The sequence below is a fragment of the Mytilus edulis genome, chromosome 11 (genome assembly GCF_963676685.1).
Source record: "Mytilus edulis chromosome 11, xbMytEdul2.2, whole genome shotgun sequence".
Lineage (NCBI taxonomy): Eukaryota > Metazoa > Mollusca > Bivalvia > Mytilida > Mytilidae > Mytilus > Mytilus edulis.
Window position 1 is genome coordinate 74,016,837 of NC_092354.1, and position 17,210 is coordinate 74,034,046.

At 31.4% G+C, this 17,210-nt stretch overlaps 1 protein-coding gene across 1 annotated transcript in view; it reads right to left on the bottom strand.

Annotated features, from left to right (window-relative positions):
* Positions 1-7,563: 7,563 nt before the first annotated feature.
* The window catches only part of LOC139496262 (uncharacterized), a 29,310-nt gene continuing 19,663 nt past the window's right edge, over positions 7,564-17,210 (bottom strand). Inside the window, exons 6-11 of the mRNA XM_071284758.1 lie at positions 15,687-15,806; positions 12,093-12,185; positions 11,340-11,547; positions 10,804-10,899; positions 10,201-10,401; positions 7,564-9,794 (exon numbers count right to left, since the gene is read on the bottom strand). Coding sequence (XP_071140859.1) covers positions 9,736-9,794; positions 10,201-10,401; positions 10,804-10,899; positions 11,340-11,547; positions 12,093-12,185; positions 15,687-15,806 — 777 coding nt within the window. The 3' untranslated portion in view covers positions 7,564-9,735. The remainder of the gene's footprint in view (positions 9,795-10,200; positions 10,402-10,803; positions 10,900-11,339; positions 11,548-12,092; positions 12,186-15,686; positions 15,807-17,210) is intronic.

Sequence of the window (17,210 nt, forward strand, 5' to 3'; positions counted from 1 at the left end):
TACAACCACTGGGTCGATGCCACTGCTGTTGGAGTTTTAATTCCCCAAGGGTATCATCAGCCCAGTGGTCAGCACTTCTGTGTTGACATGAATTATCATTTAAATGGTCATATCTGTAAATTAATTGTTTACACATATTTTGAACTTTTGAACTTTTTTACTTTCGCTGTATTTGGCAAGCTTTTAGGAATTTTATTCCTCCGTGCTCTTCAACTTCGTACTTTATTTGGCCTTTTAAACTTTTTTGGATTTGCGCATCACTGATGAGTCTTTTGTAGAGGAATAGCGCGTCTGGTGTTAATACAAAGTTTAATCCTGGTATCTATGATGAGTTTATCTATATAGTAGACATGTATATGTGAATGTATCAAGCTCTAAGGGAAAGACTATTTCACTTTTTTTTGTTTTTTCTGAAAAAAAATATTATCCCCAAACTTAAGGGAAAAGATATTGTGTTCAATAAGATAACAAAAATAGTATTCCTAATCCTGATAATCCCCATGCCTTAAAGTGTTAAATTTTGAAAAAAATAATTGATTGATAGCGTCGAAAAAAAAATTTGCGCTTTGCGCTTCTAAATTAGAATAAAATTTATCACACCCTTTAAATTAAATGGTTGCTCCCCAAATCATCTTAAATCTATAACACCTATTGTGAATATAAAGAAAACAGACTGTATCAAAAAGGTTTGCAACTTAAATTCCAGTATAAACATGAAATTGAGATAAAAAAAGAAGTTTTTTCTATATTAACGATGTCGTTTCTATAAATAATCCTTTTTGGTCTGAATGCATTTGATTGATTATACCACCAGAACTAGAAATTAGAATAACACAAAACACCTTTTCTGTCTCATCTTCTGAAATAGATATTTGTTTCAACAAAGGTGGACATTTTCACATCAAAATTTATGACTAAGGGAGCTACCATTTGATTTTTATACATTTTTTTTAGCTGTAATCTCTGTCCTGCTTTTTTTATTTTTCACTCTGTTCGGTCCTGCCTTTTTTTTTTTAGTTTATCCTGACTTTTTTTACCTAAATTATCGTCCTGACTTTTTTTTTGTAAGTGTCTCATCCTGCCTTTTTTTTTTAACTCAAAACTCCTGTCCTGCCTATTTTTTTCAAATTTCATCCTAGCCCCCCCATAAAAATCAAATGGTAGCTCCCTAATGCGATGATTGCATATTTTGAGATTCATACATTCTTCCGATATATCCCCGACATGTATTTATGGAATATATGTGTAAAATATTATTTGATATATCTGGATGTGAACATGATGAGCATGTAACATTCTAAATAACTACTTCACAAATGGCTTAAACGAAACGAAAAAAGTGCTAGTTAATTTCTGTGTCATTGAGTCTCTTGTGAAAAGTTGTCTCTTTGGCAATGATGATAAGAGATTTTAAAGACTAAGACTGGCTATATATTGTGAAGGAGCATTCGAGTTTATTTTTATTGTTGGATACAAAAAAAAAATGAAAAAAAAAATGTTTTCTTTCTTATCACTTAAGTGATATAGATTGGTAATTGTTCAGTATACTCAAAATAAGTGACATGAAGATGTGGTATGAGTGCCAATGAGACAACTCTCTATCCAAGTTGCAATGTGGCAAAAGTAAACAATTATTGGTAAAAGCCTTAGCTCACACAAACTAGCTTGTGTAAAACAATTCAAACAAGAAACCAACGTTCTAATCTACATTAAAAAAATTGAGACGTCAGTAACACTTAGGAACCACATTAAGTAACGAAAATCACTGAACAATAAGTAAAATTGGGACGTGAGAAACACTTATGCACCACATTAACAAACGAAAAACATTGAACAATAAGTACCTGTTTTATCTATCATATCAATTCAATCGTGTTTACAGTTTAATTGGATGTTGTGCTTTAACACCACTGTCTCGGGTAAGGGAAGGGTTTGGCGCATACTCTATTATTATACTTAAAATGGTTTTTACAGTGTGCTCTTCTTTTGTTGCCTGTAGAAGATGGCCCGGGGATGAGACACTTGAAATCATTTTAAATCCGTCACATCTGTACAGTGTACATACCTGTCCTAATAGATATAGGAAGATGTGATGTGAGTGATAATGAGACAACTCTCCATCCAAATAACAATTTATAAAAGTAAACCATTAAGTCTAGAGCCTGTAATTTAGTTGTCTTGTTGCTTTCTGTCTTTCACATTTCTATTCGTTTTTGTTTGTTATCTAGTTTGAGATGTTTTTTCCGATTGTCATGTCGGGACTTTTGTATTTTTACAAATAAAGGCAACAGTAGTATACCGCTGTTCAAAACTCATAAATCCATGGACAAAAAACAAAATCGGGGTAACAAACCAAAACCGAGCGAAACGCATTAAATATAAGAGGAGAACAACGACACAACACCGAAACGCAACACACACAGAAACAGACCAATCATCAGACAAAACACCACGAGAATAACAAATGTAACATGAAAACAATTCGGGATTCGTTCATTATCTAAGACCGTACTGTGACTTAGAGTTGCTTTAATCTGCGTCATTGGCTTTCTGGTGAAGAGTTGTCAATACTAACACATTTTATCATTATTATATTTATCAATAAACATGACCGTTCTTTCTAGACAAAACAGTGTTATCTTTCGTCGTTACGATAGACTTAATTTGTTAGCTGCTTTCTGTCCTTCTAAACAATAGTAAGACCTCTAATATGATTCCAAAGTCGATAGTTTGATATCAGTGTAACAAATTTTATGTTTCTACATGGATTTCAAATCATATCTGAATTGTTTTAAATATTGTTTGTTCCGTTTTCAATTGCAAACATCCGCATGAATGGATACTTTTGAGCTGGTTTTGCAATCTTTATTATTCTATATTGTCTGCCGTATGAATCGTTTTCGTGTTTGCCATATGCGTTGTAGGTTTGTCTTTCTAATGCGTTTGAATCTCTAGGCTGTCCCTTTCAAGATAGTAGTTTGATTTAGATGAATAGACGATTAATAATGTTATTGATGCGTTTAGTTGTGAAATGTGTCTGTTTGTTGGAATCATGATTTGGGTTGACCGTAAATATCATAGAACATATTCTTAATATGTATTTAATAGTTAACATAGTCATTGAGCCGCTTTACTATGATAATCCTCGAATATTTTATTGGATAATTGCCTTAATAAGAAACGCATTACTCCCTTATTGTAGTTGTTATCATATTTGCTTTTCGTTTAATGATTTTTTTTCATAAATAAGGCCGTTAGCTTTAAATAGATTTTTATTTGATATTTTGATCCCTTTAATTTTTGCTATGTGTTTTCGGATTTTTCATTGTTACAGGCCGTATAATGTCATATTTAATTGTTAACATCTTCGTCCTTTGTTAGCTTGTGGAGAGTTGTCTACTTGGCATTCATACAGCAGCTTTTATTTTCCTATTGACTTAATTTCGGCATTGAATTTTTTTTATAACATTCATCAAACGTTTTGAAAGTAGTGTAAAAAGAGTTATTTTCGCCCACATTTTCTGTTTTATCTAAACCAAAGAATAAAACTGTTTTTAATGAAACCATCTTTTCTGGATCTATTGAGTCCACAATTGATTTAGTTCAGCAAAAATGAAACTATAAAACATCTATAACAATACAACGTTGCATACAAGTATATTAATATTTGTAATCTTAAGATCGATAATAGTATAATGTCCATATGAACAAACAATAACCACTGAACAACATGTCCCTACTTTACATTTAAATAGACAATTTCGTCCGGCAGCAATAACAAAGTTAAGATTGTGAAATCTTGTAAAATCCACACAGCTTTGTCTTTAGTCTTTAGTTTTCTTTGTTATGTTTTGTGACCATTGTTTGTCTGTTTGCTGTTTCTATTTGTAGCCATGGCTCTTTCAGTTTATTTTTCGACTTATGAGCTTGAATGTCCCTTTATTTCATGTACCTTATCTTTTGCTTTTTTTCACAAGGGACAAAGCACTATTAATTACTGTTATTCAACATAGATATAACAGTCATCTCATATCTCCATAGCAGACGCCACTCAAATTTGAGAAACTATATCTAATATTTGCTATTGTGTACAACATATTTGTGTCTGCCTTTCTGATCACAATAGATCGTGCATAGGACATTTAGATCAGTGTAACCCTATATTGTTTTAAATACAGGCGAGAGATAGGGCGTGGAAATAACTGGTTTGGATATACTGACTTTATTTTTTATATTGTGTCAAGAAAAGGCTTTGATGTGTAGTCTAAACAAACTCATCATAGATACCAGAATTTGAATTTTGTTCGTAAGCTGGGCGTTTTGTCTTGAATAGACACTCGAATCAAAGAAATTTAAAAAAGCCATATCAAGTACACAGGTAGGCATTGAGGACCAACGATTCTAAAACGTTTTGCGATATACAGCTACGGTATTCCTCGGGTAGAACCTTTAAACTACAAGTTTACATTATTTGCTGGAACTACTCCTGTCGTGTGGTATCCCCGTTTGGCTGTTCACGATATATAAATACATAACTACGCCCCATCTCCTTGTAGGTTTCATACGCCTGTTTTAATTACATATACATTTATTTTCCGATGCATTCTTGCATTAGCAGATATTTCCCCCCTTTTGTTACAGTTTTAAAAATTGTATTAGTACGATTTGTTTTATTTATGATCTTACATGTGCTTCAATCGTTTTTACAGTTTTTTGGTATATTGTGCTGTAACACAACTGTCTTAGGTAGGCGACATTGGCGCCTACTTTATTATTTTACTTCAAGTGACTTTTAAAAGTTTGTTTGTCTATTGTTGCCTTTTACGGGATTTGGGGATTGGATGTTTGAAACCATTTAACTCCTCCACATTCTATACATACATGTCCTAAGTCTGAGGCCTGTAACGCAGTTATCATACAATGTGTTGCTGTCTTTCATATTTGTCTTTCGTTTATTGTTTTGTTGGTTTTCTAGTTAGGGTTGTTTTTCATTTTGTTATGTCTGGGCTTTAGTATTATTACAATATGGGATTCGTTCATTGTTTAAGGCCCATAGTTGCTTTAATCTACGTTATTGGCTTTCTGGTTGATAGTTGTCAATCATAAAACATTTTAATTATCATTGAGCATGACCATACCTTTCACGAAAGTAGTGTTATCATCCCTCGTTGCGATTACTAATTTGTTTACTTCATTTTATTTAAAATAATGTAAGAAAACTAGTATGGTGTCAAAGTCCATATTCTGATATCATGCATAACAATAATATATTTCTACATTGATTTCAAAATCTTATCTGCAAATATTGTTTTCAATAGCTAACAGCCGCTTGAATGTTGGAAATGCGATAACATTATGGCTACTGTTGAACTGGTTTCGCAATCTTTAGTATTCTTTAGTATTCTTTATTGTTTGCCGTATGAATCTTTTCCGTGTTTGTCATATGCTTTGAAGGTCTTTCTAATGAGTTTGAATCTTTTGCCTGTCCTTTTCAAGATTGTAAATAAACTCATCATAGATACTTTAATGTAGCTGAATAGTCTATTAATAATGTTATTGATGCGTTTAGTTGTGAAATGTTTCTGTTAGTTGGAATCATGATTTGGGTTGACAATAAATATCATAGAATATATATTATAATGTACTTAATAGTTAATATGGTTACTGTGTCGCTTTACTATGATAATCCTCAAATATTTTATTGCATAATTGCCTTTATAAACGCATTTCTCCCTTAATTGTTGTTGTAATCATATTTATTTTTCGTTTAATGATTTCTTTTAATAAATTAGGCCGTTAGTTATGCATAGATTTACATTTGGTATATCTGTCCCTTTGACAGTTTGCTATGTGTTTTGTGATTATTTTATTGTAACATGCCGTATGGTGACCTTATAGCTGTTTTAAACTTCTTCGTCCTTTGTTTGCTTGTGGAGAGTTGTCTACTTGGCATTCAAACCACAGCTATTTTTTCCATATTGTTTGACTTAATTTCGGCATTGACTTTCTTTAATAACATTCATCAAACGTTTAAAAAGTAGTGTAAAAAGAGTCATTTTCGCGCACTTTAAAAAGAAATTTAAACCAAAGAATAAAACCGCTTTTAACGAAACCATCTTTTCCGGTTCTCTTTTGAATCCACAAGTTAGTGAGTTGTGCAAAAATTAAACTATGAAATAATATTTTATTAACTTTATTTAACAATAACTTCTCTCATATATCTTTCATTCAACATATAAAAATAACAACTTTAGAATATATACACATCACAATAGTTTATGTTTATCTACATTCCGATAACAGTATTATGTTGCTTATTATCTAAATACCGATAACAGTATTATGTTGCTTGTTATCTAAATACCGATAACAGTATTATGTTGATTGTGTGTTAAATATCGATAACAATACAACGTTGTGTACAAGTGCATTGTTATTTGTTATCTATAAAGATCGATAATTGTATAGTCGTTTGTAATCTAAAGACCAATAACAGTACAACGTTAATTACTTGTTATCTAAAGATCGATTACAGTTTAATGTTATTTGTATGCTAGGGACCAATAAATGTATTATTTCCTATAGAATTTTAACAGTTGATAGTGTTCCAATAACAGTACAACGTTTCTTGCTATCTACATATCGATAATAGAATAGGGTCATTGTAATTTTAAAACCAATAGCAGTACAGTATTCCTTGAGATATAAAAATCGGTAATAGTATAATTCTTTTTGTTATCAAAAGATCGATAGCAGAACAATGTTTTATTTAATTTAAACACCAATACAGAAGGGCGTTACTTGTTTCTAAATCAAAATGGTCAATTGTAAAGTATATATTTCATAACATGACTTTTTGTCTCTTTATATACCATGTTTACAATTTTGTTTTCACTCACTAACAAATGTTATTTACAAAATGATGCATTCTTTGACGTTTTGTAATAAAAATGTAACTTAAATAATTTGAAACGTGATGACACAACCGTAAACAAGCTTGTTATTATTTACTTAGAAACTACACAAAGGCCTCGAGATCGGGACATATTGAAAGATTTTTTTAAACCTCTGACCACAACATATATCAATAAAATTTCAATAGAAAAAAATATCAAATTCAATAAAAATCACATAACAAATATCATAAAAAATCTATTTGTTATATGTTATTACATAAAAATAAACACAAAAATGTCGTGCGTCCAACGCGCTTTTCTTTTTTTACATTCAGCTAGAACGTTCATCCAAATTCATTTTAAAGCAAATAAAGTTTAAGACACATGAAGTGCTAAATGACCAACAGAAATAGCAAAATTCCTCTTATTCAACTTTGCCTATATGGTCATCTTAACCTGTTCAAACGAAAACGTAAATTTTTTTTCTTCCCAAAAGCACGTAGCCAAACAAAAATTTCGACCAGCGAAAATTATTATTTATGCAAAACACTGTTATCGGCCTGTAGATATACATGTCAGAAATTGTTTAAGGTAGTTCTAGAAATCTCTTATTCATTTGATATCCCAGATGTAAAAAACTCATCCAATGTTTGTTTGTTTGTAAGAAAGACAAATATTACACGTGACATAGTAAGTTGTTCATTGGTGAACAAAATACTAGGTGTTTACCTTAATTCTGCCTAATTAGTAGGAACAGCCACCCTTTTTTAATAGACAAAACAAATACATAAAAAATTCCTTCAAGTTAGTTTAAATTGTTCAAATTTAACTAGAAATTTGACGCGGTTGTTAAAAAAACATCCCCAGATTTATTTCTGCGACACCGGTATGATCCATACAAAAGTTTCCTATGTATGAATGGACAACAGACACAGTGTTGAAAGGAAGAACATATAGGAATATTCACAAAACTTACACAGTTTGAATAAACACATACACATATTTGAGGGTTTGAGGTCTCTTTAAAGGGTTTTCCTTTTATATTCGTTTTTCTCAGTTATTTTTCTCTATTCTGGATTTTTCCTATTTTGAAAACACCATTTAAACCCTCACAAATACATCCTTGTTGGTCATGTTTATATAACACATCAAAATCATTCAAACAAAATATATGAAGTGTCATTATGTTTTATTTTGGAACATTTGCCAATACTTTATGCGTTTGGGGACAATCAATTCCCGAACTATTAGATACCAATTAAAGTTTTAAAAAAATCCGAAAACCCCTAAAATCATTTTTAAAAAGGGGAATTAAATTTAACGACAAGAGCACATATCTTTTTTTTTTTCTTTTTTTTTTTTTTTTAGATATATGCATGTTTCATTTCAATTCCACAAAAATAAAAATATTTTTTTGTTAATCTTTTTTTGTTATTAACAACGTGTTATTTGACTCTGTTTCTGCATACAAATAAAAAAAACCAGAGTTTAAGTGAAATGTTACTAACAAAATATTTTATTTTGGACTCATAATTAATCCTTTGTGTATACTATACTATCTTTTTTAATACAGGGGGTAACTTTCAAATGATTACAGAGTTAAGCGACAAAATAAAAGACAAATAAGCTTAACTGTAGAAATAATACAACCAAGAGTTATTTGAAGCTAATATTGCTCAACATTACCCGTCTTATTTCGAAATCATTTATACATATATTCTGTATATAACAGATTAGGCAATATAATTAATATTATATTAAAGATAACATTTACTTTTTTTTTTTTATCTGTAAACAGATATCATAAAACGTGCGAAAAATTATAATCGTTGAAAAAAAAAAATGATTTTTTTTTTTTAATAAATTTCGCGCGTTCGAAGCGCCTTTCTTGATTGTGAACGCCCACACCAAAACATTCGAAAATCATGGATGCGTTACAACACATCAACTGTATGTATCCAGTAAGGACCCAAAAGAATAAACGAACTTATCTCGGATAATTTTTGCCTGACGGAGTTGAAACCTTAGTTTTCGAATAATTTCTTAATCTATAAACAGGGCATTTAAATAGGTATATAAAATCGAGCCAAGCAACTAGGCCATAACATGCATTATACATAGTATGCGCATGGAACTGAAAATACACTTGAAGACAATGACACTACCAGTCTTTGTAATTTTGGCGTTCTTAAAATATAAGGAATTTTCTTCAAAGCATGTCAGAATAGCCATCCTTCTATGTTGATTTAGCGTATAGTGACTTTAACTGAACTCGATATTTGCAGAGTAAAATCTACGCTATAATGATATCAAATAATGAACACTTTTCGAGTTAACTTTTTGGATTGAATTGACGTCATTTTAATTCGACTTGTGCAAAATTCGTTACCGGTCTTAATTGGAGTGAAACAAACTTGAACTTTGTTTGAATTTTGTTTCACACAGCATATATACCTAATTAAATATGATTCTATAATGATTATGGACGTTTAATTCAAACAAGCCATTTCAGGTAACAACAAATTCGAATGACGTCATAAAGCACACATAAAATGAGCAACAGAAACTCGAAAACGGCCTTCTGCTCGGATAAAAACATTGTTTAAACAAAACATAATAAATAAAATCAATCACGGAAAGATATGCTATTTCCGTGTCTTCAGTTTATTTGTGTTGTCACAGTATTTTTTGTCCATGTTATGAGCTGCCGAAGGCCAACATAAATATCCAACGTTTGAACGAAATTTACTTCAGATACTGTAGGCAGTACTCGATAATCGAAAATGAAATGCTTGAAACAAGCTTGTTAAAAATCAACCCAACATATTTTGACAGCAGTTTACATCTTCAAGTGTTTTAAGTCTTCCTCCGGTTTCAATTCTTCTGCCTTGCTGTCAACTAAAAATTTAAAAAAAAATAGCATTTTTTATTATTATTATCAAATCAATAAATTGGTTTCGAGCAATTGATTATCATTTTTATTTACATAAAATCGAATTTGCGTTTTAACTCAAACGAATAATACGTAATAACAATGCCAAATAGCATACAAAAATATAAGTAATATACCAGATTCATATTATGGGATAACTTGATTAGTTGTCACTTATTTTTCAGTATTGTTTGCTAATGCCATTTGCTAACTGTATAAATTAGTAACACGAGATGTATTTCAACAATTAATAGGTTTATATTTGCTTAAATATTGTATTGTATTTTATTTGCTTTATTTAGGATACAGTAACTGCCTTCCTGCCTTACATGTCAAGAAAAACAAAACGAAATAATTTATTCCCATACATACCTTTGTTTTCTGTTTCTTCCTCTGAGATTTCTGTTTTATTTTCCTCTCCGCCATTTTGTTTTACTTCAGCACTTTCATCTATGTCTGCAACTTTCATTTGTTTGTCGTCTGCTTCGTTTGTCAACAGGTCAGCATAATACGGTACTTCTCCTTGGACATCTGATGTTAGTCCCTCGATGATTTCACTCGTGAATATGTCAACTGTAACAAAATATATATGTCTGAAGAATGATTTGTTGTCACTGAGACATCATCAACCTTACGACAAAAAAACACAGAAGTATACTTTTATTGTTTTATCAATAACCATATGCCTTTTTTTCTCACAAAATAGGTTGCCACAGGCAATATTTTTTTCTCTTCAGAAGCGAACAACCTAGAGTGTCTGAATTGAGAGGGAGGACTTATCATATTACCCCATTATTCCTCATTCTTTATATTTCAGCACCAATTTGTTTTCTATCCTAAATTATTTGATTGCCCTAAGTTCTTTAATTTTTATGTCCATTATTCTCCATTCTGTAAACCTTAACCCAGACTCCAATATATTATACTGTGGGTATATTCCATACAATTGTTGCCGACATTGCTTTCGTAACCTACCTAAAATATCTCTCATTTGTCCCAGATCATCAGGGTTGTCGTCTTGTGATACACTATCCCAGATCTCACTCAACATGGTCTCAGCGTCTCTGTCTCCTACAATTATAAGCAATAATGATATGCAGTCAGTCATAGAAAAGCATTAATATGTTGATATTGTGCATGTGCTGTGTGTGCCCTTGTTTATGTTTGTATATGTGTATGTGCTATGTGTGCACTTGTTTTTTTGTGCCAGGCTTTAGATAACTTTAGAAAATACAATAAGCATACAGGATTAATCTTAGAAGACTTAAAAGAGTTAAGTCCAACACATTTTAATGAAAGATGATGCGGTTTTGGATCTTTTTTCAACGGTACCTCATAAGAATACACTGTACCTTGTGAAGAGAGCATTTACTTGTATGAATGGTACGACTCTTCGACATCTCTCCAGTTCGCGTTATAATTCATTAAAAATTATCATGTTTGTGTCAAATCAAATACCAATGAAAGGTCACCACAGTATGCTACTTGTATCTTGTATAAATTAACAATACCTGTCAATACAGTTCTAGTCAGCCATTCATCCATTAGTGTGTTTACAAGGTCACTGATTCCATTCCCTTCGTCAACTTCAGGGAGCATATTTTGTTGGGTGTCAGCACTTCCGTAAGGCAGTAATTCGTTGTAATAATTGTAAGCAGGTAGTACTTCGGTTGGAAGCATATTATCTTGTGATTCGTACCCAGTGTTGTATAGAGGAACCTAAGAAAATTAAAATTATTATAATTGCGAAAAATTCAAATATTATAATTGAGAGTACGGTTATATTCTTCTATAGGAAGGTAATTTTTCTCTGTTCTCGATTTACTATCCGGTTATTGTCATTCTATATATTTTCGTATCCCATTATTCTCTACTCTTTTTTTGTATTTACTTTTTTTTCTGCAGTTATTTCTTTAGTTTATTATTCTCTGTTTTCAAGTTGTCCATTATTCTCTTTCTATATACCACCTGTCGACACGTATAATGACATAAGCGGCTTATAATAGCTTATGATCAGATATGTTATGTGCTCTAGAAAAATTAATATGAGACACTTTTAAGCTTGTAAACCTTGGAGTTTAGAATTTTGATTATATTCTATACATGAATGCATTTTAAAATTACTACAGTAGACGAGTGGTATGGGTTGCCTATATATAAATGACTACATCCACTTCATTCAAACTTAGATAGTTGTCTCATTGGTAATACAATTTTTGCTTATTCTTATATAAACATGATGTCTTTTTTTTAAAACTAATTACCTCATTAGAATCAGAAAGCATTGATGCTTGGACAAGTTTGTTGTAAACTGATCTGACGTTGTCTTTGTATTCTATGGCTTGTTTTTCTGTCATCTGAAAATAAATTTACAGAGTTAATAAAGATAAAAATTACAAAAATACTGAACTCCAAGGAAAATTCAAAACGGAAAGTCCCATACCCAATGGAAAAATCAAAAGCTCAAACACATCAAACAAATGGACAACAACTATCATATTGTATAGACATTTTCTTAAGTAGAAAATGGTGGATTAAACCTGTTTTTATAGCTAGCTAAACCTCTCACTTGTATAACATTCAAATACAATTATAAACGTTTTTTTTTCTAAATTGTCAAAATATATCAAGTTCACGTTTTTTCTAACTAAATAAAAATTATTTATGAAAAATTGATTTTAATAAACAGCTAGTCTACAAATGTATGTAGATGACCTATTTACACAGAATTAGTCATTGATATATTTTCAAGTTCAAGCTAAAAAATTCTCGTAGAGCGACCTATTTACACTGAATTAGACAATGATAGTTGGAGCTCACAAGTTTATACAAAGCGACATATAAACACATAGTATCCCAAAGCGTTTATTTAGTTCGATGAGAGAAATATTATGACCCCTTAAAATTTCTTTGATTATTTAAGTTTTAACTGGTTATTATTAACTGAAGAGGATTGTAAACAAAAGAAAAATTAAATGCATAATAATGCGCTGAAACAATAAAGAAATGAAAATATATCCCCACAGTGACCCCAACAAGGACTGGAGAATAAATTATGTTAATTATAAAGAAAAGAGAATAATGGAAAAATTAAAATCATAGAGTAAAATGTTATAAAAAAATTTAACAATAACGAAATCTAGGACCAACCATCCATACTCTCAAGAAAATATCAATAAAAACAATAAAAAATCATTAATTAAAAAACAAATTGTTTTAATTATGTAGCTGTTTTATACAAGTAAATATTGTGAGATGTCTAGCCTAAAATAATTGAAAAATGATACAGAAATCGGCATGGTTTGCATTATTTATGAAATTTAATGAAAACAATAATATGCAATAAACTCATTTGAGAGAAAAACTAATCAACGATATGGCTTAACAAACAGTGGAATAGACACCAATATTAATAACATTGTCCATATATAGAACCCTTGTGGAATTGTCATATCAAATATACTACAGGTCAAACGAAGCACGTTATCAAATTACAACGTAAACGATGCTTAAAGTCCGATATAGAATATTAATAATATAGCAATATACAGGCTATTCACTTGCTTGACGGGAGAATAGTAAGTACATATAGGTAACACAAAACTGTACAGGTGTTTAGTGAAATGTGTTGTTTCGAAAATAAATTAAGAAAAACTCATCCACAGTCATCGCGTAATAATGGAAATCATATTTGTTGATCTCCCCCAAGGCCCTGACGTTTACTTTCACGTTTTACCCATAACTAAATTCATTCATATGCTATGAGGCGTTAACATTTATATGAAATAGGTTTGTGAGCTAATATATATCTAGATCAAAATGTGTTTCTTGGCTGCTGGTTACCCCGTCGAACCTGACAACGTACAATTAGATAAACCACAAATTAAACAAGACGTTCCATATATAGATCGTAACTGTTGTATAATAGCCGGAGCCAATCCTTATTTGTAATTATATTAGAATAACTGAATGATAATTTTAACGGGAAAACGTCATGGAGTATAAATCATATTTTCTTGTTGCTATCTGAGCTAAATATGGTTACAGATTGTCAAATCCATTCATCATTTTGGTCGGAAATACGTTTTACAAATTTAATACTTTGAAAGTAATCTATCAAGTATCCGGTTACCTCAGATCAGAAATCAAACATCCATTCATAGACCGGATATAAAATTTACGACCTAAGGGAGAACTCCTTGAATGAAAAAGTAGGACATAATTGAACTAGAAACAGCAGCAACATTTAATCAGAAGAACTTTGATTGGTCTTATTTAAAATGGTGTAGTCAATAAAAGACAATACAACAACTTCAATTTCCGGAATGTTGAAATGAAACACTTTCTGATCAAGATTTCATTTCACAATGTAAGAGGAAATTAGATACTACCAATCCCAATGGCATTGTGGGTAAACTTCATTTAAATTTAAATTTGCTATGATAGAGACATCTTGATAGAAGTGTGTATGCATTGGTTCAAATAAATACATGTTTGAGTCTTATATTTAATGAAATGTGCTTACTTTTCTACATTGGCTAGAGGTATAGGGGGAGGGTTGAGATCTCACAAACATGTTTAACCCCGCCGCATTTTTGCGCCTATCCCAAGTCAGGAGCCTCTGGCCTTTGTTAGTCTTGTATATTTTTAATTTTACATTGCCTATATTTCTTCAAGTCTTTCATTTTGGGCTGCTTCTTGTGTACAATTCGGAAATTAGTATGGCGTTCATTATCACTGAACTAGTATATATTTGTTTAGGGGCCAGTTGAAGGACGCCTTCGGGTGCGGGAATTTCTCGCTACATTGAAGACCTGTTAGTGACCTTCTGCTGTTGTTTTTTCTATGGTCGGGTTGTTGTCTCTTTGACACATTCCCCATTTCCATTCTCAATTTTATTTCATATATGATACAGAAACAAATGAAAACCAGATATAATTGATTTTATGCTTAAATCTTATATTTAAAAAAAACTGAATTCGTCAATTTCTTTCTGTTATGACATTTTACATTAATGCATATGTTGTTGGCATCAAAATGCACACTTGAATTAGACAATTATGAATTGACATTACCAGGCGCACATAGTAAATGCATGCTTACATGATTATCAGGCGCACATAGTTACATGTAGCATCTAATTTGACACAATTAACAGGCGCACGTAGTTAACATGAATTAACAAGCACTAGTAGTTAAAATATGAATAGACATAATTACCAGGTGCACTTAGTTAACATTTGACTTGACATTAAAAACAGGCGCACGTAGTTAACATATGAGTTGACATATTTAACATGTAAACCTAGTAAACATTATATGTTGATCTATTTCGTAGGTGAACGTGGTTAACATATGAATTGACATGATTAGCAGACGAACATAGTCAACATATGAGAGTTGACATCCTCGTGCATAGGGCATGGAAAAGAAGTTCCTTGTGTTGCATGTTGCATCATGCGCAGTCAATTGCAAAACTGTAACCTACAAATGAACAAAGGACCAAAGTACCAAGTCAACATTTAGGAAATAACCTACACATTTAAAGAGCAGTGTTTATTTTATTCTATTTTATTTCTTTTGTTGTTGTATGTTACTATCCTAAATATCCAAAAAAAGTTGTCAATAGTCAATAAGAAAATAAAAAAATAAAAATAGAGCATCTGTTTCCGCAATAAACCCATCATAGACACCCAGAACAGGACGCGGGTTTCATCTGCAAAACACTCGTAATGGAAGCTCGAACCATTTTTTTTATAGCCAAATAAAGTATGATGTTGAAGAGCATTGAGAACGAAAATTTCCGAAAGGTTTTGCTTAATCTCTACAGAGCACAACCTAAACGAGAAAATACTTACAATAGATGCATTAACTAGATCCGACAAAGCTTGTGTCAGTTCTTGGAAATTGCCCGTCTGGTATAAATATTTGGCAACTTCAACAGGAGTAAACTGAAATGCGTCGCTGTAGTCTTCTTTCTGCAATAACAAAATCAAACATATAAAATCAACTTATTTTACAAAGCAATTATCACCCATACCCACATGAGTACTATAGCTATGGAGATATGATATACACATAAATACTTTTAAAGCTTAAGAGGACACGCATGAACACCTAAGAGGCAAGGGATATACCATATGGGATTATTTAATTTTTGCTAATAATTAGGATCAATATAAAGTATATGGTTTTCTTAAATTGAAGTTTGTTTAATATTTGAGGTATTTTTTAATAATGACATTGTCATTGAATTAGTCTTATGGTAGGACTTGTTAAACGATTATTTGGACTGCATAATGGACTTTCATGACTTTCTTATGTTTTCTGTTCAGTTGACTAGTAAAAGGGCTACGTGTAATTTAAAAGGGCTTTTTTATTTTTTATTTTAGTTTCTTGTGTATAATTCGGAGTTTAGTATGTCGTCCATTATCGCTGAACTAGTATACATATTTTTGAAGGTGCCAGCTGAAGGACGCCTACGGGTGCGGGGGTTTCTCGCTACATTAAAGACCCATTGGTGGCCTTCGGCTGTTGTCTGCTCTATGGTCGGGTTGTTGTCGCTTTGACACATTCCCCATTTCCTTTTCTCAATTTTATTTGAGGAATACAGACGAATGATTAACAGTTATTGAATAAAACAAAACGAAGTAAGATGACGATGACAACAATATTAATCAATAAAATCATCGAATATTGTTCAAACAAAATAGACCAAGCAATACGAATACCTCAAAAAACAAGAAATTGCAGTAAATATTGATACTCATTGAAAGGAAAGCATACAAGACCCATATTGGTGGTCTTGGGCTGCTCTTTGGTCGGGTTGGTGTCTGTTTTGATTCTATTCCCCGTTTCCATTCTCAATTCTATACTATGGCAGTTGTAGACTTGCATTCGAATCATATTTGAAACCAAATTTTACTTATTCAGTTTTACCAAATAAGCATACAATTACCTGTAGTTTCACAGGTATATACTTTATTATCATCTAATAAAACGTCTCTTTTACTGTCTGTCAATGATTAAACGTTTCCTGACCTTTTGCTTAACTGTAGTCGTTAGAATGAAAGCCATATTGATTATTTACCTGCTATCCTTAGATTTCCACTTTTAGATATTAAAGAACCTCAATGCGTGTTTTCTGCATTGATTAATTTCCGCTATGAAATTCGTTTATTCTTTGAAAATAATCTTAATTAATGTTTTAATAGAGTAATTTGAAATAAATAAAAAAGAATTGCGGGAAAATGTCACATTATAGCTTACTTATTCCAATATAGCGACTTTACCTTAGAAAGCAATCTGATTTTAGTTTGAACAAGCATCGTAAATATATCTATTTATAGCACCAAGTAGGTTTTTATTAACGGTGATGACGC